A 22805-nucleotide genomic window follows, 5' to 3' on the forward strand; every position below is an offset into this window, starting at 1 on the left:
GGTCCTTTGCTGGAGAAAGTGAGTATTGTTGTGGGGTTCAAATGCTGGTGAACGAGACTAATGTTGGTGGGAGTGCAATGCTGGTGAAGAGGACTAATAAAGAAAGGTTCAAATAAGGGGCAAATGCTGGGGGGTTGAATTCTTGGAGGTCCTAATCATAGCATTTTACAAAGTAATAAAGATTATTACAATAAACCAATAGGTTAGTTACTTTAGGAGTTTATGGGTCACAATAAAATTACAAATACCCAACCACACAATTCAAAGGTGCTTATTCATTAAAACCGAAGAAAAGAAAGGATTGTTAGAAAATGAGCACAGACTTGGAGCTGATTCCCAGAGCAGCCAGTAAAAATTCTCAAAAATCTTGTTTACTTCTTCTGTAAATGAAAGGTGAAACCCAATTGGTTGCTTTTGTCACCAACTCTAATGTTGTGCTAATTTACTGCAAGTGTTCCCCTCAGCATAGTCAATACAAGGCTCATCTTTTTCATTGATGTCATTGTGCTGTCTTGACCTGTAATACTCATAGAGGAAATTGCCAACAATAGGTGCCTACAATACGTAGTATCAACTTTTTTAAGAGTTTTAACCAGTCCAGTGACTCAGCATTAAGTCTTTATTATAATTAAGACTTGTCTGAGAATCAGCTGTCAGTGTCAAATTGTTAGCTTTGAACTCGCCATGCAAGTCAATAAAGGTCTGTTACTGTCATAAGCTTCCATGAACTACAATACTTTATGGCAGCATAATCTTACAATAAGAAGAGTTAACTTGAGATAAGTTGGGTCATAACCCTTTTTACAGTTTATAAATATATATATATATATATATATATATATATATATATATATATATATATATATAATAATTTATAATTTATTGATTTTTGATATTGTATTGTTCTACTGGCTTGTACAGTACATCTATTTTGTATGTTGGCAAGTAGAGTTTTATACTGCCCCAGTCAGGAGGGATAGTGTTAATTATGTTCCTGGGTGGGCTTTTTTTGGGTCTGACCCACTAGTTCTGTGCATTATAAAAGAGATATGTGTGAGAGTTGGGGGACCAGAGAATGAGAGACAGAGGTTGCTGCTGTTGCCGTTGCTGGAGTCCGTCCTGCTAGCCTGCTGAGTATGCAGAGACCAGAGGCCCTGTTAATGCACATCTGTCATTAGGGGGATTGCTTGGAACTGAAGTCCACTTTGAAGATGCCAATCCTGGATACTGTATTCAGCCAGATATGGACTCTTTATTGTGCAGGTATGCTGGGGCAGCCACAAGGCTGAGTTAGGGATTAGTTTAGGGAAAGACTGTTGCCTTTGTTTGACTGTCATGCCAGGTTATTTAAGTAAAGCCTTTGAAACTTTGCCTTTCCCTGGTCTGAAGTTACTCAGAGGTATAATGCAAGCAACTGGCACACATAGCCTACAGTTCGGGTCATTTATACACATTGGGGTATGAAGACAGTGGTACAAGGGTTAATACATTGTGAAGATACAAGCGGTTACCTAGGGTAACAAAGTTTTCTCTAGCAGCCTGTCGTAAGCGTGTACATGAGACAGGTGGGATAGCCTTTTGCATGAGGAATTGTTGTTAGCACTCTCTCCGTGAGCAGGTCTGTCTCCCATGGCAACGGGAGCATACCAGCACCTTATGGGTCCTCAACGTGTGCACAGGAACGAAAGAGGAAGAGTCCACGCTAGGTGCCCGGCGGGACCCCATACTGTTTTTGAGAGTTAGGTAGCGGTGATATGCTGGGCAGGGGGAGAGGACAATGGATCTGCGTGTCCCTTCTAAATGCATCAGAGACCGTATATACCGTATAAGCACTTAAGGATCAGGCCTATGCTGACATTTTTCCTTTATAAGTATGTATTAGTGTTTTTTTGCTAGAAAATTACTTAGGACCCCCACACATTATCTATGAGCAGAAGTTTTAGAGAATAAAATAGCGGTCATTGCATGGTCATAGCGCTGTAAATTTAAAATTTTCTTTTAGTTATTTATTTTAGTAAATTTTTTTATTTTTACACTGTACCTTTAAAATTGATCACTTTTATTGCTGTCACAAGAAATGTAAACATATCTTGTGACAACAATAAACACATCTCTCCTCTAAAATAGAAAGCATTATAAAAAAAATCTAGATCTAGTGCTTAAAAACAAAATGCATTGTTTATATTGGACCGGAAACGGAAGTGACATCATGATGTCACTCTGGTCCTCCTAGGCCAAAGAGATGAGTGGAGGCCATCTTTTCTCTGCTCATCTCTGGGGCCAGCCAATGCCAGCCCCTGATTGGTTCCGATCAGCAAGGTAAGTCCAAGAACCACTTAAAAAATGGTGGGGGGGAGGGGGTCCCTCCCACCGTTTCGAGAAGTGATTCAGCGGCTAATCAGCCACCCAGATCACTTTTATTGGAAAGACTGGTGCCTGGGGTAAATCTCAGTACCAAGGCTATGGAATCTAGCTGCAGCCATAACCCTGGTACTAAATGTAAAAGTAATTCCCAGTAAGGCAGTCGGCATATGGATATTTACATCGAGAGAGTTTACTAGAGTTCAGTTGTCCATTCAAGCAAAGGTTCCCCATGTGTAAGGCAATGACCCTATCCAAAGTGCCTAGCATAGCCCAGAAGAACCCATCCCAGGGTAGGCCTCTCATGTGGGAAACAACAACAAAAACTACTAATGCTGCTGACACAGTCTGGTATGGCTCTGGGAGGTGGGTGGATGATGCTGGCTCAGGTGGGTCCACCTCCCATCCCCTCGCCGGTTGACCCATGCCCCCTTTTTGGGGCGGGACAGGAATGGGTGTGGCCAGCTACCATTTAGTCCCTGGCCTGTGCAGAGTGTGGTTCAGCAGCAATTCTTGGCTCTGAGGAAGGGGGCTCGCCCCCGAAACGCGTCAGCTTAGCCACAACAGTTTCATGCGGTACACTGCATGCCATCCAGCATCGCGCAGTACCTTGGCTACCTTGGAGACTATATGTACATCATGTTGATGTGTGTACATTCACACCTGTTTTGTGAGTATAATATATACTTTTTAATATTTAATAAATGTTTTTAGTGGTAATGCACTAGGTCGGTGTGCCCCTTTTCTTTTTGTTGTTGTTTCCCAACAACTCTCATGTGACCCTTGCTTGGTGCCCAACAATGAGTGAAACATGGAGGACGTGACTACCACTCCAAGTCCCCTACACTACATGTGTACGGTATATTTAGGAGATTTACAAGATATTTGGGTTTATATATATTTACAGTAGGTGACACATAGGAGCTCCTGTAATATACCAGAAGAGGTAAGGAAGAACCCTAGTAATATGTTCACTGGGTTTCATATTTGAATAAAACACCAAACCAGATGGCCCATGCCAGAGAACATAGGACATGTAAAACAATAGATATTAGATTTGAGCCCCACATTCCAAATTTGCCATAAAACAAATCTGTTAACACTTTTAAAACATCTTGCCTAAGAGCAATACTTTAGCTTAAAGTGGTCCTCTATGTGCCTCTCTAAAAAATGTTTAGGTTGAATACTAAGGACTTGACTTGCCAGCCTTTAAGACTAAACACTGTCCCTTTGCTTACCCTATGCCCCATCCAAGAAGTTCATAAATTGTCCAAAGTGGCATTATTTTTGGACATAATGGACATAGGACATTAAGTAACAAGAGACATTAATTATTTTCTGGAAAAAAAAGCCAAGCTGTACTATTGTTTTTTTATATATCTATCTGGAAATATATTTCTGGAAACAACATACAATGTACCCCGAAAGATGAAAGCAGACTTTCAATTCATTTGAAACTGACTGGCGGGGGGTGTGAAGTCATAGAAGAAATGGTGACACTATAAAACCATCATTCCATGAAAACAATTGCTTCTTGGAAAGGTACAAACATCAGCCATAATTTAAAAAAAATGTCTATCTGCCTATAACAAAATAATAGTGTCACAAGGATGACAAAATAATGCTAGTAGTAAATGTGTAGCAAAGGCTAATTGCAACTATTGCCTTGTAATGATCAGTAATCCATCAACAATTGCCACTTTCCTTCTATCCGTTTGTAAAAATACAAACACTTCTGTACAAGGTGGAACTGGAATTCTCTACACTCCATTGTTTCTCTGTCCCACGTTCAAACTTATGCCTTCAATTTTGTTGAGACGGGTCCTCACTTTTGTGCTTGTATAGAGAGAGTCAGCAGTTATAATGTGTTTCAGAAGCAAATGCCTGAAGGAATTTTGTGAGATGGGGAGGGTAAGGACAGGCTGGGACTTGTTTATTACATGTAAAAGTTATGCCGTGCACGAAGCTATCAGGTCTGTGTATTTTGTGCCAATCGTACATAGAAAGAAGACATTGTTGTGTCTGTGCTTCTTAGACCCAAACTCAGTTTCTTCACATTTTTGCCAGACTTGATAAGTTATTAAGTTCATTATAACAGATTTCCAACTAAAACTTGTCTTTAGATTTGGTTAATGCCCAACTGTCTTGGACCCTATGGGATTGTCCTTTAAATGTTCCAATGGACATCACAATTGTTCCACCGTATCCTGCTACTATTTCCATGGCCTCTGCTCTTTATACCATGTTGCAGGTATTTCATTTATCTGCAGCCCTGGTTTCAGCCAATCCAGCAGCAGAGGACATCCAGCCAATGGGGAAACATCTGCTTGATATGACTGTTCTTTATAGTACCATGTGTTAGGTGGCGCTAGGAACAAGATGGTGGAGGCAGTGTTAAACTTCTGAATGGCTGTAGGCAGACTGATAGCGGGATTTGGGCACAGGAGCTGCAGAGAGTACAAGAAGGGCACTGGTGGTAATATATACATGTGAGGGCACTGTGGGGTTGATTTACTAAAGGCAAATAGGCTATGCACTCTGCAAGTGCAGTTGCTCCAGAGCTTAGTAAGTGAGGTAAAGCTTCACTTTGCAAGGAGCACCCAATCACATGCAAGGAAAAAAAAAATCAAAAATGCATTTTTGCTTGCACATGATTGGATGATGGAAGTCAGCAGAGCTTCCGCTCATTAACTAAGCTCTGGAGCAACTGCTCTTGCAGGGTGCAACTGCACTTTGCAAAGTGCACAGTCAATTTGCCTTTAGTAATTCAACCCCTCTGTGCGAATGTGGGACATTTTGATTTTACATGATATTGTAGGTGCTGTATTAATGGGGAAGAGCACTGTATGTAATTGGGAGGGTGCTGTATATTAAGGTGTTGTATATTAACCACTTCAGCTCTGGAAGGTTTTACCCCCTTAATGACCAGGCCATTTTTTGCTATACGGCGCTGCTTTGTTTTAACTGACAATTGTGCGGTCGCGCAGCGCTGTACCAAAATACAATTGATGTATTTTTTTTCCAACAAATAGAGCTTTTTTTTGGTGGGATTTGATCACCTCTGTGGTTTTTATTTTATGCACTCTAAACAAAAAAACACAGACAATTAAAAAAAAAAACAATATTTTTAACTTTCTGCTATAAAACATTCCCAATAAAAAAAATTAAAAAAAATCAAATTTTTTCATCAGTTTAGACCAATATGTATTCTGCTACATATTTTTGGTAAAGAAAATCCTAATGGTGAGCGCTCCGGAAGTGGTTAATGTTGTAAATGAAAACCAGTTTAACTGAAGTGCTGTATACAGTATAACTTGTTTTTTTATTAGGAAGTACTATGCTAAATGATTTTGCCCTCAATGGGTAAACTGACAAGGGGGTTGATTTACTAAAGGCAAATAGATTGTGCACTTTGCAACGTGCAGTTGCATTCTGCAAGAGCATTTGCACCAAAGCTTAGTAAATGATGTAAAGGTTCACTTTGCAAAGAAAACCCAATCATGTGCAAGGAAGATAAAAAAACAGCATTTTTGCTTGCACATGATTGGTTTATGGAAGTCAGCAGAGCTTCTGCTCATTTATTGAGCAATGGAGCAACTGCTAATGCAAAGTGCACAGTCTATTTCCCTTTAGTAAATCCGAATACTCCCCATTTATCACCACCCTTTGGACTCGCCATAAATGAGGAGTATTCGGATTGAGCGGGGGTGGAAAGTGGGGTCCCCCAAGGATCTGTCCTGGGACCAATCCCGTTTAATTTATTCATAAATGATCTAGAGGAGGGGATATCCAGTACAATCTCTGTATTTGCGGATTATACTAAACTAAGCATGCCAATATCTTCTATGCAGGATGTGGAAACCTTACAAGCGGACCTGAACAAAATAATGGGGTGGGCAACTACATGGCAGATGAGGTTTAATGTTGAAAAATGTAAAGTAATGCACTTAGGCGTCAGAAACATGAGCGCAAGCTACTTGCTAGGGGGGGGGGGGGAACCTCTGGGTAAATCTAAGATGGAAAAGGACCTGGGGGTCCTAGTGGACAACAGGTTTGGCAATGGCATGCAATGCCAAGCCGCTTCAAGCAAAGCCAACAGAATACTGGCATGGATAAAAAAGGGGATTCACTCCAGAAATGAAGAGATTATTCTCCCACTTTTCAAGACTCTGGTCCGGCCACATCTGGAGTATTCCGTCCAGTTCTGGGCACCGGTCCTCAGGAAGGATCTCAGCTATGAGGAAAGACTACAAGCATTGAACTTATTCTCTCTGGAGAAGAGGCGATTGAGAGGGGATATGATATCATCAATGTACAAATACTGTACTGGTGATGACCCTAGCATAAGGAACAAACTTTTCAGAGAAAGGGAATACAATAAGACACGTGGCCACTCACTAAAACTAGAGGAAAAACGGTTTAACCTCAAAATACGTAGGGGATTCTTTACTGTCAGAGCAGTGGGGATGTGGAATTCTCTTCCACAAGCAGTGGTATCTGCAGGCAGCATTGATAATGTCAGCAACAGGTTTGACCAGAAATGTGTGGACTGACACAGAGAATATTAGGCATAATTGAGGTGTAAAGAATATAATTTATTTAAAAATAAGTGAATAACACAAATGTAAACGCACCTCCAGAAAACTACAACTGTGTAAATCCAACCAGATAACCAAACAATAGTGACACACAGCAAACAACTGCTCAAACCAAATATATACAAAAACAGGATAAATGAATAGTAATTGTAACAGAGCCTGGGGTCATACACGGGAGATCAAGCAGAGGGAGCTGGGAACAAGACAGAACAGAGAGAGGGTTACAAGAGACCGGGTAAGCAAGCAGGAAGGAAGGAATCAGGCTGCAGGATCAGGATCAGAGTCCAGGATCAGGCTGCAGGGTCCGGATCAGAGTCCAGGATCAGGAACAGGATCAGGATGCAGGGACACAGGCATGCAGGTCAGGAGCACATGGAGAAAATACCAAGGCAGTGAGGAGGAGCATACACAGGGTTTAAATATACTTCCTGCAACCAGCATCAGGTGATGACTGATTGCATGAGATGTTAGCTTCTGACTACTGAGACACACCCGCTGGTGGACACTGGAACTGCAGGCTATGGATCTGGGAGCTACAGTGCCACCAGCAGGTGAGCTCTTTCCTGACAGATAAGCACCTTAAAGACCACAACATAAAGGGGTATACAATGTACGGTTAACATCAAACACACACACATCATAGGTTGAACTGGATGGACTGATGTCTTTTTTCAACCTCACTAACTATGTAACTATGTAACCCCAGTGTCACTTTAAGTGAACTAACCAATTTATGCCCCTTGAACACAGCAATGTTGGGAGAGTGAAAGTGGCTCCGGTGGGTACTTTAGTAACTCATGCCTGCGGGCCCCCTACTTAGCTATTTCTCCATAAAATATCTAAGTAGAGGCATGCAAAACTTTCAGGTGTTTAACAAGAAGTGTTTTATATTTTCAGATGTCTTTGATCCATTTGTAGTCGGGTTTAACTGCAGGAGAAAATGTCCTGCTCTGTGTTAAACAAGTCAAAAGTCTACAATGATCTGTGCAGCTGCAGCTGTTCAGAGAACTAAGGAATGCAAAATCATTATGGCCTTTTCAACAGCACCGCATTAATACAACAATTTCAATGTTGTGAGTTTCTGTATAGCATTAAAAACTGGTTCAACAAATTATGGAGGATAAAAGGAAGACTATTAAAGCTGAACTCCGGGCACACAGCAAAATACTGTATATATATATATATATATATATATATATATATATATATATATATATCAAAAGTATTGGGACGCCTGCCTTTACACACACATGAACTTTAATGGCATCCCAGTCTTAGTCCGTAGGGTTCAATATTGAGTTGACCCACCCTTTGCAGCTAAAGCAGATTCAGTTCTTCTGGGAAGGCTGTGCACAAGGTTTAGGAGTGTGTCTATGGAAATGTGTGACCATTCTTCCAGAAGCGCATTTGTGAGGTCAGGCACTCATGTTGGACGAGAAGGCCTGGCTCTTTATGGACCTTGCTTTGTGCACTGGTCCAAATCATTTAGTGGTGGGGGGATTATGGTGTGGGGTTATTTTTCAGGGGTTGGGCTTGGCCCCTTAGTTCCAGTGAAGGGACACTTAAAACATCAGCATACCAAGACATTTTGGACAATGTCATGCTCCCAACTTTGTGGGAAAAGTTGGGGCATGACCCCTTCCTCTACCAACATGACAACGCATCAGTGCTGAAAGCAAGATCCATAAAGACATGGATGAGTGAGTTTGGGATGGAGGAACTTGACTGGCCTGCAGGGAGTCCTAAACTCTGATCAGCCTGATCAACTCTATGCAAAGGAGATGTGTTGCACTGCATGAGGCAATTGGTGTTCACACCAGATACTGACTGGTTTTCAGACCCCCTGGACCCCCCCCCCCAATACAGTAAAACTGCACATTTTAGAGTGGCCTTTATTGTGGCCAGCCTAAATAATCATGCTATCTAATCATCATCTTGATATGCCACACCTGTGAGGTGGATGGATCATCCCAGCAAAGGAGAAGTGCTCACTAACACAGATTTAGACAGATTTGTGAACAATACTTGGGAAAAATAGGCATTTTTGTATACATAGAAAAAGTCTTGGATCTTTGAGTTCAGCTCATGAAATATGGGGGCAAAAACAAAAGTGTTTTGTTTATAATTTTGTTCAGTATATACTATATATATATATATATATATATATATATATACTGTATGTATATTATGCACTACAGGGCGTTTGACGGACTTATGAAATGCAGGTTTTTCCTGCCCCAGTCTGGATTCTACTGTGCATGGAATTACAGGAAACTTATGTAAAGATAGGATCAGGGAATTGCCATAGCTTTATTGAAAAATATTTAGTGAATACATAACTGCAAGGTAGTCTTTAAAATCAGAGCTAGCCATATACACATAGATTTTTTTTGTACATCCTTTGGGCTGAGTGACAAAAATCTAACAGAATCTACGCTGCTGGCGATTAAATTCATGCCAGTGCAGCACCCATGGCTATGTGGATACCCAAACCATGACTGCTTCTGATTAGATGCATTTACTACTCTATGTTGGTTGAGCTGGTTGGTACCGACTGGGCCACCTACGGCTTGAATCAGCAGAAATCTGACAAAATACCAGCTGCGTATGGCCCGCATGAGTTAAAATGAGGATTGTTAATTTTTTGTTTTTATTTCAGGTTACTTGATTATCTTTCCTTGCGAAGCAGTTAAAACTTTTCTGAGAAATGTTTGCTGTGAGTGTGACGTGTAATCAGATAGAGTGCATTGCCAGCAGGAGAACAACATTCTTCCATTGAATAGTTGGCATCTTGGTAAATTTAGAATTATAGTTACATATGGGTGACATTGCTTCAACATGTAAATAAGCTCTAAAGAAAACTCTAAAGGTCTAAAGAAAAACTCCAACTTTACAATTTTATTTCTATTTCTGTGCAGTACTACAATTTTTTTCTCCTAAATGGTTTGTCATAGGCATAAGGCTGGCCATATACTATATGAAAAATCGCGATTTTGAAAAACGAAATAATATTTGGAAGAGCTAAAGATACTACCATCATGTAGCGACCAAATTTCAAAAGATAAACGTTCAATAGACATACTGTAAATTAACCGGTTTATCGTTTGATTTGGTCATATTAGAAGGGAAATGACTAAATAAAATTGACCTCTCGACGTTCCTTCCGTGTATACCCACTTGGTGTACTGTACATTTGTTGTGGTCAGATCTTTCTATCCCTCTTCCTTATCTCTATCTTCACTGACTGTAGTCAAGTTCTTCTTCAGGGAACTGCACAAAGTTACCTGTACAGTCACACGCTTACCTCCTCACATACATTACAGGACTAGAAGTCCTGCACAGTACATAACAACGCAGAGGAATCGCAAGTAGAGCCTGCCGGAACAAGTAATACGAAGAGTAATACAGCCCCTATTCCCTACAGTTAGTAAGCATTTAAAGCTGATCTCCAGGAATTCAATCACTTTGTAAAAAGGGAGCATAACTCTTGCTATACTTCTGTCATATGCAGCCATAATGCCTGCCCCTCCTCTTGCCCAATCACAGAGTGCTTTTTGTTATGTGAATTAATTCACAAAATACAAAGGTTCCTGTGAATGGACAGCAGAGGGGAGGGGCGGGGCAGAGCTGCTGTGTGTCTCTACTATCAGAGCTCCAGGAGATAGCTAAGCTCTGGGAGCTCCGAAAAGCTGTCAGATGTAAATTAAAGAGATAAGTCCTGGAGGTGGCATTTACCATTAACACATGCAGTGCAGTGCATTTCAAATGGTTTTTTGGTTTTTTTTTTTTTCTTTCCGACGTTGGGCTTTAAAAAAAATCTCTTCTATTACATATCTTGTTTTACACTAAGTGACATTAATGCTAGGGCTCTGTTCTTCTCTATACAATGAATGTGCATGGCAGTGGCCAGCAGGTTATTGCATATAACTTCCTGAAAACACAAAACCTGACCCCAGTACTTCCCTCTACAACCCTTAGCCCTGATACAATGCATGGGCTGGCTCTTGTGAAGAGTTAAGCAAATATAAAAATTCCTTGATGGTGGATGTCAGTCTGGAGCAGTGGCTGTTCTAAGGGACACTGCATTTGCATGAAACTACCCTAGGTAATATCCACAAGTGATAGTGGGCTTTCATAACAGACCATGCTAGAAAAAAAACTGAAATCCAATCAATGAAACGGGTGGGCTAGGGACAGTTAGACTGAGAGGAGCTGCTAGATAATGCTGGATGTCCTCCAGCCCGAAAGTGAAGTGGGTTCTATCTGAGAAGTTCATAGTGTGCAAAGAAAAACAAAGTAATAATTTTCAGTACAGGCAAAGGGCCTGTATAACTGTGCAAGGCTGAAGGTGAAGCTGAAGTTCAGTTTTTACATTTGTAGCACCATTTGTCCTAAACAGGAGCTACTATGTCAATTTAGTTTTTCGCTGGGCTGTTTTTAGCTCATTGAATAGTTTTTCACCTGGTTTTTCCTTAAGCCCAAGTTGGCTTGTGATTTCTCACAGTCCCAAGTAGCTGTCACTGGTATCACTCATTATAGTATGACATTTCACAAACAAAAATAAGTTATGTATATTTATAATTCCTTCAGCCAATCCAGTGGGAGGTTTATGCCACTGGTGCATGCTGGAGGAGGATATAAATATTTGCAACAGGCCATGTGCTCGCTTTATTTTCCTTGTCTGAGGCCTAGGGAGATGCTGCTGGATGGAGCTCTACTGTTAGGCCCAATAGCCTGGTTTGGAGCCTAACATGTGCTAAAGTGGTCCTTAAACTGTCCTGCCTGGTCTGGAGGAAGCTTTGCCAAGGAGGAGATCCAGAGGAGGCCCCTTGTTGGAGAGAGCCAGAAAGAAGGCTGGTCTCTCAGAAGGGTCTGGTGACTCACTTGGTAGACTTGGTAGACGCACTAAAATTTGGGAACATGCTTACAGAGTTACTGGGTTCTGACACTTTGAAGCTGGACATTGATCAGGATCTGGAGAGTCTGTAAGTGATTTGCTGCGGTATCTGGGAACCCTAACCCTCTCCTTCTTAACCGTTCTGCAATAAAACTTAAAAAAAAAAAAAAAGTGACTGGTGCCTAGTATATTTTCTCCATACCTCCATTCAGTGTCGGACAAGGTTATTTAGAGCCCAGGACAAACATGCTAGACTGCACCCTCCTCCCCCAAGATGTATGAGCAGTACATGTCAGCAAAAACCCCCTCCCCCCAAAAAATAGAACAATATACTGCATGCTTACTCCCCAAGTATAAATCCCCCCCCCCCCCCAGCAGAAATCTTTACCCCCATCCCCTTTTCCAGTTGAAATCCTCTCTATCCTCAAATTCCTCCGCCCCCCCCAAAAAAAATGTCCCCTCCAAGCACAAATTCTTTCCCTCCCACTCCAAAGTCCCCCTCCCAGCACAAATCCCCCCCAGTCCCCCTCCTAGCACAAATCCCCTCCCTCCTTTACCATATGACCCTTTCTAAGAAAAAAACAAAACAAATTGCTCCTCCTCCCAATCACTAACCCCCCCCCCAAATCACCACCCCTAGCACACACACCCCAATTTTCCCCACCTAAAAGAAATCCCCACCCCCAATCACCTTGCGGTGTCCCCCCCCCCCCACCTCACATGACACCATAGTGCCTAGGGCAGTTTCCCCTCCTGCCCACACCTTGTCTCGGTTCTACCCAATTTTAGCCATGGACTCAGCCCTGGGGTGAAATGCTAGCTCCGCCCTGCCTCTGGAGGTGCTATCCTGCTATGTTGGTGTCTGAGAGGTGCTACACATATGTTAAAATAAAATTTACCCCAAAATTAGCACCTAAACAAAGAAGTGTAGACAAACATTTTGCCTGTAAATGAGGAATATTTTTCTATACAATGATAAAGGAATCTTCTCAAATCCAATGTTGAAAGCTCCTCATTATACATATATAAGCTATTTATTTTATGCAAGCTATAAACAAAGCACTGACTGTAAAATCAGCACCTGTTCCCACAAGCCTTACATTCTGTTTCCTAGAATGAAAAGAGTTGTATCTTGGGAACCTTAAGGCCTCAAATGCATTTTTAAAGACAGCTTTTGTTCAGCCATAATGCGCTCATGAAAAAAAGATGTAAGTGATCAAACTGTAATTTAGGGTGAAAGTGTTAGCATGTTAGACAAACACGTTCAGCAGTGTCACGCTAATCTTGCTTCCCCGTACACATAGGATCAGAGTGGGGATCAGTGTGCAGATTGGGGAGTGGTGGTTATGTGGAGGAGTGAGATTAGAGAGGGAGAAGTTTAGTGTTTAAGACTCAGGAAGAATCTATTTTTATCAAAATCTATTCTGCATTATAGAAAAGAAGTAAGATGAACCGGTTATTCAAGCTTATAAAAGGGTCAGCCAACTCAAAAATAATATTTCTGATTTTGGTAGGTGCTGGAGAATTAACCACCTAGCATTTAGTTCTATCTGTAAGGGACTCTTTAGTGATACCTTTGCATTTTATTGCCTTTTTATGATTATTATGGACATTATGAGAGATTGTCACTCTCCTTGTTTCTTATTTATCTTATAATATGGTATTATAGATAATGAAAGAGGAAGAGCTATACACACAAAAAAATGGGCTGGAACACCAAAAACCGCCAGATGGAGTTGACAATTATTGATTAAAATTTGACTTTTCCAGTACCCAAAAATAATCATCTAAGGTCCCGAGGCTTTATCTTAAAGACAATGTTACTTTTGGGACTGGCACTTGGATCTGGTTCAGTCTGCATATGTCAAAGTTTCTGATGACCTCCAAGTACAGAAATAATCCCCAGCAATTTCCAAAGATAATTAAAATACATAATCAGATTTAAATGTTATATATACTGTATATATATATATATATATATATATATATCATAAAAGCGGCAAAAGAAAATTATAGAATTTTGCCTTGTGTGATTATGCACGAACATCGGAACAAAACTATAAATTTAGGTATTTAAGTGGTTCTAAAGGCAGAAGGTTTTTCATCCTAATGCATTCTATGCATTAAGATAAGAAGACTTCTGTGTGCATCAGCCCCCCTTAGCCCCCCAATGTTTACCTAAGCTTCATCTCAATTCAGCAATGTTGCATTAGAGCCTCAGCTGTCCAGGACTCTCTTTCCTGATTGGCTGAGACACAGCAGTGGGTGCCATTGGCTGTCATTTAAAGTCAATGAGCCAATGAGGAGAGAGAAGGGGTGGGGTCAAGCCGCAGCTCCATGTCTGAATGGACACACAGAGCAGTGGCTTGGCTCAGGTGCCCCCATAGCAAGCTGCTTGCTATGGGGGCACTCAGGAGGAGCACCAGTGAGGGACCCGAGAAGAGGAAGATCTGGGCTGCTTTTTTAAAAACTAGACTTTAATATCACTTTAAGCTATACTCTCCCCTCTATTTGGGAAGAAGACACCCTTCTATCTTTGTTTTCCTTCCCTGTCCCAGGCTGTCCATCACCATAATCCATGCAGGCCCCATGCAGCAGTGTGCTTGTACTAACCATAATTTATGGTTGGTATTACTATATGTTCTTAGCAGGGGATGCAGTGGGGAAAGAGGTGGTAGACAGGTGTGGAGAAAATAAGTAAAGGTCTTGGAGGGTGGCTTCTAAACAGCAAAGGGGGTTAGTCTAAGGTTTTATTTTAAAATAAGTTCAGTTTAAACTACCATAGCAGTTAAAATGTATATAAAGTAATAATCTATTTTCCACTTTGGAATGTCTCAATCTATGCACTTTTCTTAAACAAATACATTTTTGGGGAATCTGTTGAAAAGTCTCCTATATCCTTTCAGTAACAACACTTGCAATTAACTTGAACATTGTCAGTTTTCAGGTGTCCTTTGGGCTGCCTATCGGGTCTGCAGAAAACATGAACAAACCTGATAGGCTGCCAAATGCCAAATGAAGGAGTGTGCACATCAGGCTGATGATATTGCTGCTAATTGCTCTTTCTGGAAGGATATCCAAAGACATTTTGCAACAGATTCACTAAAAATATCTGTTTAAGAAAACTATATGCAATGAGACATAATACCAAACATACTAGAAAATATATTTTGGGTTTACATGCAGTTTACTAATAGAGAAAAAAAAAACGACTGTGAAATAACACATAGGAGTAAAAATCAGCATAGGACATTTTTTTTTAATGGTACCTGTGCTTGGGTTCAACGTGAACAGTCCTTGACTGTTACCACTTAAGAATTGGAAGGACAGCTTGCCAGCAGAAATGGAGTCAGCATCCGTTGCATCCAGATGAAGTACTGAAACATTTGGTGGAGAGTTTTCAAGCACTGAGGCATAGAACACCACTTTAGACAACTGAGGGATGTTATCATTGACATCTGTAACTTCAATGTAGACTTCAGCAATGGAGGACAAAGGAACAGAGCCTAAGTCTGTGGCACAGATTGTCAACCAGTAATGTGGAACAGATTCACGATCTAGAGGAGCCTCTGTCCGAATTGATCCTGAGAAAAGAAAAATGATTGCCTAGAATAATTAGCAATGATTAATCACAACCCGATTGTACATTTTATACTATACAGCAATGTATTTTCCACAGGTAGGAGAAAAAGACAATCACAAAAATTTAATGAAGGATTTGTAAGGTATTAAAGGAGCTTTTCAATATTTTAAGATAGAGGGTGGAACACATTTTGTCATCCCTATTTAAAGTCATCTCTGGATAATAGAAAATACTATGCAAGAACTTCCTGACATGATCCTAAAAGAGTATTTTATTAAGACAAACAAAGTTTTCAGGTTTTACTGCTGCCTGTATCCCCAATAGGCAAAATTCTCTCTCTTTTTTTTGTCCTGATGACCATTGTCACCAGCATTTTGAGTTGCCACTGGTAGTGGGAAAATGTTCCAATAGAGACACTTGATCAGGTGACAACTGCCTAAGAGAATATTTTGCCTACTTTTAAAATTATTATTATCCAGGATTTATATAGTGCCAACAGTTTGTGCAGCGCTTTACAATCTAAAGGGTGACAGAACAGTTACAATAAAATACAAGCAGGTTAAGAGGGCCCTGCTCATTAGAGCTTATGATCTAATAGGGCAACAATGGGAAATCTCCTCTCATTTATGGTTGTATCTTGGGATAGGAAGTGAAGGAAAATCCTCCCAATAGAACACATAAACACATATAGCAAAAAGAAAAAAAAAGGGTTTTAACTATTTCCTACTCTAAAAAAAACTGGCAAAAAGTTTTGGCTTTCAGTATATTTTGGTTTAAAGTATACTTTAAGTCAGTATATATATATACAGGTTGTCTACATTTGGATTTTCTTGATCTTTGGAAGTACCTATATTCATTCTTGGTCATCATTTCCTAGAAGTTATATAGAAGCTTTTAAGTTTACAACTAGCATACCTTGAACTTTACCTAGTCTCAAGCCTGGTACAGATGTGCAGATGCAATCCCTGAAACTCCTGAAGTCTGTTTCTAAGATTACTGGATAGGTAACAGTATCAGACTAAACTTTTGCTAAGAACTGATTGATAGCAAACAAAGAATATAACCCACCTGTCTCTTCATCTATGCTGAAAACTGAGAGATCTGTTCCATCCTTAATAGAATATTGTATTTCACCATCCTTTCCTTTGTCCTGGTCCTGAGCCGTTATAGAGAGCACTAGAGTTCCAGTTGGGGCGTTTTCTGGTACTGCTCCATGAAATACAAAAGATTTAAATAAAGGTGGATATAGGTTTTCATTGACATCTATAACTACCACCTCCACATGACACACAGAAGAATGTGGGAATGGACTGCCAGAATCCGATGCTCTTATCGTCAGATTGTAGAATGACTTGATCTCAAAGTCAATTTCTTTCTCAAGTATCAGAGCCCCTGTTAATTTCTCAATACGGAATGTTCCTTTTTCATCGTTAATCAAAGAATAGGACACTTCTCCATTTGGGCCTGTGTCAGAATCCTGGGCATCCACAAAATATACAACAGTTCCTACAGGAATGTCCTCTGCAATTTTTACATTAGCCGTTATCGGTCTGCAGTATGGTGCATTGTCATTGATGTCTTCCAGGGTGATGGCAACATCGGTGAAGGAGAAAAGTTGTCTGCCTTTTTTGGGTTGATCTCTGGCCTCTATTTTAAGTTTATATTTTGACAACAACTCCCTGTCCAACATGCTCTTGACTGTTAAGTCACCTGTGACACTATCAATTGTAAATGCATCTGTTGGAGTTAGGAGTGAATACCTTACCCTGCCATTGTCTTCCTTGTCACTGTCAACTGCTTTCACTTTGAGGACAACACTACCTATCTTAGCATCCTCTCGTAGTAACACACAGTATCCTGAAGGTGGGAACTTTGGTTCATTGTCATTTACATCTAAAATATTAACTGCTAAGATTTTCCAAGATGACTTCTGAGGTATTCCAAGGTCATACACGGTTATATTAAGGATATAGGAACTTACAGTTTCATGGTCTAAAGGTGAAGAGACAGTCAACTCCCCAGTCTCCATATTAATTTTAAAGCAGCCATCATCACTTCCTGAAGATATTGCATAGACTAGCTTGCCATTGAAACCACTATCCATGTCAATGGCAGACAATTGGGAAATGGAAGAGTTCACAGCAATATCCTCAGCCACATCAATTGATACGGGAAAGGTGTCATCAAACTGAGGTGCATTAATATTTATTGGATGGGTGTTGAAAGATGTTTCTTCCTCATTGTGTTGAATCTGAGATTGTAACTTGAAGGAATTGATCATGTTTTCTGTTATTTTGTTTATTACCCCTGTCTCCTCACAATATACTGATTTGAGCGAACCTTTGTTTAATATATTAATGTTGACTACAGTGGGCTCAGCTTTATTTTCTCCATCACTAGCAGTAACAATCAAGGAGTAGACAGAAGGTGAAGAAGATGACATACCATAGAAGTCACCTCTAACTGTAATATCTCCTGAATTAGGGTCTAACCTGAATTTATGTAACTCATTACCAGAAAGAATCTCATACTGTATAGTCTGAAGCTCATCAATATCCACTGCTGAGAGTTCAGCCACTTTCTCCCCAATAGGTATGTCACTTGGAATGCTTATGTTGCAGTTGATTTTTTCAAAAATAGGGATGTTATCATTCAAATTATTGAGTGTAAGAGCTACGTATGTTTCAGATTGTCTTCGAAAAGGTGCACCCAGATCTGTTGCCCAAACTTTTAGATTATATAACCTCTGATTTAGCTCATAGTCAAGAACTATTCTGTTAGTAATAACCCCTGTATATCTGTCCATGATAAAAGGGGAGTTTTCATTACCAACAAATTTATAAGTAACATTACCATTATCTCCCTGGTCAGCATCCTTGGCATGTACTTGCAAAATGGTTGTTCCAACAGGGATGTTCTCATTGAAGGCTCCTTCATATTTAGACAGTGGGAAAACTGGAGAATGATTATTGCAATCTATGAGGTCAACAATAACATTAGTAGAGACCTGGCCATCAAGTGCTGTTACTTCAAGATGGTACTGAGACTGATCTTTTACATCCAAATTTTTCTTGGTCACAATCAAGCCAGTTTTAGTGATAAGTCTGAACTTGTCAGAATATGTTTTTAAGTAATATCCTCCTGAGGGAACTGAGGGAATAATTTTGACAATGCCAACATAACTACCGGGAGGAGCACATTCACTAATTTGTACTTTATAAACATCTTGTTCAAATCTTGCCATAGCATACCTCCATGGAGGAATGTAAATACTTTTAAGAGTGGAATAAATTGGCGGATTGCTCTTGTCTTTAGCCCGAAGACTTAGATTGAAACCCTGGGAGTGTTCCATCCAGTTAATCTGTGCAGTAGACACCACCGTGAATTCATTTTTGCCCAAGTAAGATCTTAAAACCTTAAAATAACCATTTGGATCACCGTTTAGAATCTCCACAGAATCAATGCTGCACAATGGGTCTGCCATGTCCATAACTACAGTGGCATAAAGAAGTCTTTCTGATGAATCTGCCATAGCTGTTGTTACTGAGGAGATAAAAGGAGGCTTTTTTGGAGTCGGTTTTACTAAGATTTCCAAAGAAGCCACGTTTCCAAATCCATTACCTTCTGAAATTTTTCTCATACGGTCGACTGCTAAAATTTCAAGATTGTGTACAGATTTCTGGGTTGCGTTAAGCTGACCCATCAACATCACAATGCCACTTGTTGGATGGATGCAGAACAATGAGGATTTGGTGTTGAAGGTATAGTAAAACATAGCATTCTGCCCCTGGTCAGCATCTGTAGCACTGATTTTTCCTAGGACTGATTTAAGAGGAGCATCTTCGCTTACAGTAAATTTATAGAATGTGGTTGAAAAGAGAGGTCTTAAATCATTTATGTCCAAAACTTGGATGACAACTTTAGTCTGTGCTTCAAAATCCAAGGATTTTTCAGAAGCATGGATGAGCAGCTGGTAATTATCTTTTACCTCTCTATTTAAAAGAGCTGTATTTCCACTTCGTATTCGAATTTTTAAAAAGCAGAAATCTCCAATAACCAGCTCCTCAGTTTTAAAGAGCCCAGTAGAGTCACCAGACACAATTCGATACTTCAACGTCCATTGAGGGTCTTTCAAGTAAACACCCATCTTTTCCTGGCTCACTATATAGGTTTTAGGAGCAGAATTTTCATGAACTGTTGCATAATATATGCTCTGAGTAAATCTGAAAGACAGAGAGTCCTCATTGTCTTGACTTAGTTGACAAGATGTGTAGTGCAGCAGCAATATGGCAATGCCAAGGACTTTCTGGATGGTGAAGTCAATCATTGTTTGATGTCTCCCTAGAAACAAAAAAAAAGTTGACATTACAATCTTCTTAGGTACCTGAATGAAGTCAGCATCAAAACATACAATGAACATTTAAGAGAGTGATGTTGAGGTTTGTTGACACTGTTCATTGTCAATAGCCAACCTCAGAAGCAAAGCACTTTTGTAACACATGGGGCAATGCACATCTAACTTCTTCAACAGTAGTAGGGCATATCATGTACACAAATGCCTCAAACATGAAAATAAACTTTTGGGAATTGAACTGTCCTATAAATACCATAGTCATGGTTTCATCAAAATGGGGTGCACGTTGGAGAAAAAGCCAAACATTCTTGTATCTAGACCCTAATCAGGTTTGGTTTTGCTATCTATGTTACAATAGCACCAACTGAAATGTGTTCTTTGGGTTACCCCATATACATTAAGGTGTTGATTTACTAAAACTGGAGAGTGCAAAATCTGGTGCAGCTGTGCATGGTAGCCAAACAGCTTCTAATGCCTCGTACACACGCATCGATAGTTGGCCGCGAACTTTCGGCCAACGTCCGATCGGCCAATTTTCAGCTTGTTAGTATGATGCTTTTGACAACCGACTCCGACTTTTCGGCCGAATAAAATCTGGTGTGCAGGCTATAAAATTTTTGTTGGCCGTCAACACAACGGCCAATTTTCCGTCAGTCAGTACAGATTTCGGCAGACAAAAATCTGATGAGCAAGACTGGGCATGCTCAGAGAAGAAAAAACGCACGGAAAGTAAACCAGCACATGACATCACTTCTGAAGTTGATTTTTGTTGGCCGAGAAAATTCGTGTGCAGTCTAGGCACATTCCAACCAACAAAACACAACTCTGGACAAAAGTCGGACGATCGGTCGGCCGATAATCGTTGCGTGTGTACGAGGCATAACTTCAGCTTGTTCAATTAAGCTTTGACAAAAAAAATTGAAAGCTGATTGGTTTCCATGCAGAGCTGCACCAGATTTTGCACTCTTCAGTTTTAGTAAATCCGTGACACCCAATATAATTTCCCAAAGCTGTTCCCCATAGTAGAAGAGTTTTTACTTACCTGTTTAATAGACTATGCACTTTGCAAAGTGCAGCTGGACTCCGCAAGAGCAGTTGCTCCAGGACATAGTAGATGAGGTGAAGTTCCGCTTTGCAAAAAAATACCCAATCACGTGCAAGGAAAATAATAATTAAAAAAAACATCCATGATTGGATGATGGAATTCAGCAGTGTTTCTGCTCATCTACTAAGCTCTGGAGCAACTGCTCTTGAAAAGTGCACGGTCTTTTTTGCCTTTAGTAAATCATCCCCACTGTGTATCTTACCTTTTCTGTGTTTTGTTTTCTCCATCAAACTATTCCGCATTTGACACTTCATGGTGTATTGCAGGGGTCTTCAAACTATGGCCCTCCAGTTGTTCAGGAACTACAATTCCCATCATGCCTAGTCATGTCTGTGAATGTCAGAGTTTTACAATGCCTCTTGGGATGCGTAGTTCTGCAACAGCTGGAAGGCCAAAGTTTAAAGATCCCTGGTGTATTGTATGCCTGCCTGTTTGTCCCACCACAATCTCTAAACCTATCTGTTGACCCCTACGTCACTACAAGACAGCACTCCTGGAAATGACAAATATTTTAGAGTCCGATAGAGGTTGCAATACTTGGATGGAGTGAAGGTTGGAGACAGGGGCTGCCGGAGAGGGAGGAACAATACCTCTTCTATTACACAGAACTACTCTGGGTAGTTCTTTGAAGTGACATAAGAGTTAAATGAAGGGATTCTTGGACCAATTCTTCTTTCACCTTTTTAGGTAATGTTTTAATTGTTGTGCAAATGTTTTTTTTTCACTGGCTCCATGCTGTATGCAAAACAATCACTAAACTGGATGGCTTAGTATCCACAAAGAGGAAAAAAGATTTAAGTATTGTATTAAGCTTCTGAAGCCAAAGGCTAAGAAATAAGAACTACTCAAGTCAAGAGTAATGCTGACTAGGGCCATTATATACTGAAAGCATAACATTTCTTAAACAGGAACACTACCATGGTAGAAATCTGCTTTTACTTCTGGAAACCTGAACTCAGACCCATTACAGCCCAACTGTACATTGTCAAAGACCCATTGGCCCTGTGGTTAGTCCAGGAGAAGTGTCGGATGTTCCAAAAAGTCTACAGCAAACAATGGATACATGCTTTCAACCACTGTATGGGTGTATATACCATCAAAGCAGACTTCCTCTTCTAAGATAAACACAGATATTTACTCTACTCTGTCTTGCACATTACACATAAGTACGTTGATTCTCTATAAATATTACCTTATTTAACTGCACTGAACTGCATGAATGCATTCAACAAGAAGAATACAGCTTCCTATGGCTCTAAGCCATTCTCTTATCACACACACCTGTCTTTTGTGTTTAGTAATGTTACATATGAAGCTAATTTTACACATATTCATATCTTCCAATATCTTATAATAAAGATTTTTTAGGCTTCGCAGTAGCAAGACCGGCAACCGGCTATGAATATATGAAACGTTGCATATGAATGGAGTAGGAGCTTTTGGCTCCTTTTGACATATATTATAGGCTTCAAGAATCTGACAGCCAGTTGCTTACAGAACTCAATAGCTTAAGTGTTGAATGTGTCAGAGAGTCAGAGCAAATTTGCCCCTCTAATCAGGCGCCTTCATACGAAGTTTCTGCTGTGCTTTCTCATTAGAAAACTAAAAGTGTTCTGGGAACTGATGCCCTCTGTATCAGTTTAAAACATCAGTATGAAATTTTAAAAATGTTACAAAAATGCTAAAATTAAACTGACCCTAAATCTTTATAATTTGCCATTAAAAGGACTCTGTCACTTTAAGAAATAAAGCCTATTTTATACATCCTAGCAGCTTTATTTTTATTATTATTATTATACAGGATTTATAGAGCACCAACAGTTTAAGCAGAACTTTACAATATAGAGGGGGGACAGTACAATTACAATATATTATACAGAAGGTATAGGAGGGCCCTGCTCATGGAG

General features: G+C 40.1%; 1 protein-coding gene across 1 annotated transcript in view; it reads right to left on the bottom strand.

Moving 5' to 3' along the window:
• FAT2 (FAT atypical cadherin 2) overlaps window positions 1-22805 on the bottom strand; it is a 190950-nt gene that overhangs the window by 85235 nt on the left and 82910 nt on the right. Inside the window, exons 2-3 of the mRNA XM_082253266.1 lie at window positions 16508-19780; window positions 15126-15440 (exon numbers count right to left, since the gene is read on the bottom strand). Coding sequence (XP_082109392.1) covers window positions 15126-15440; window positions 16508-19766 — 3574 coding nt within the window. The 5' untranslated portion in view covers window positions 19767-19780. The remainder of the gene's footprint in view (window positions 1-15125; window positions 15441-16507; window positions 19781-22805) is intronic.

Source organism: Pelophylax lessonae (assembly GCF_965119305.1).
Source record: "Pelophylax lessonae genome assembly, chromosome: 4".
In the NCBI taxonomy this organism is placed as follows: domain Eukaryota; kingdom Metazoa; phylum Chordata; class Amphibia; order Anura; family Ranidae; genus Pelophylax; species Pelophylax lessonae.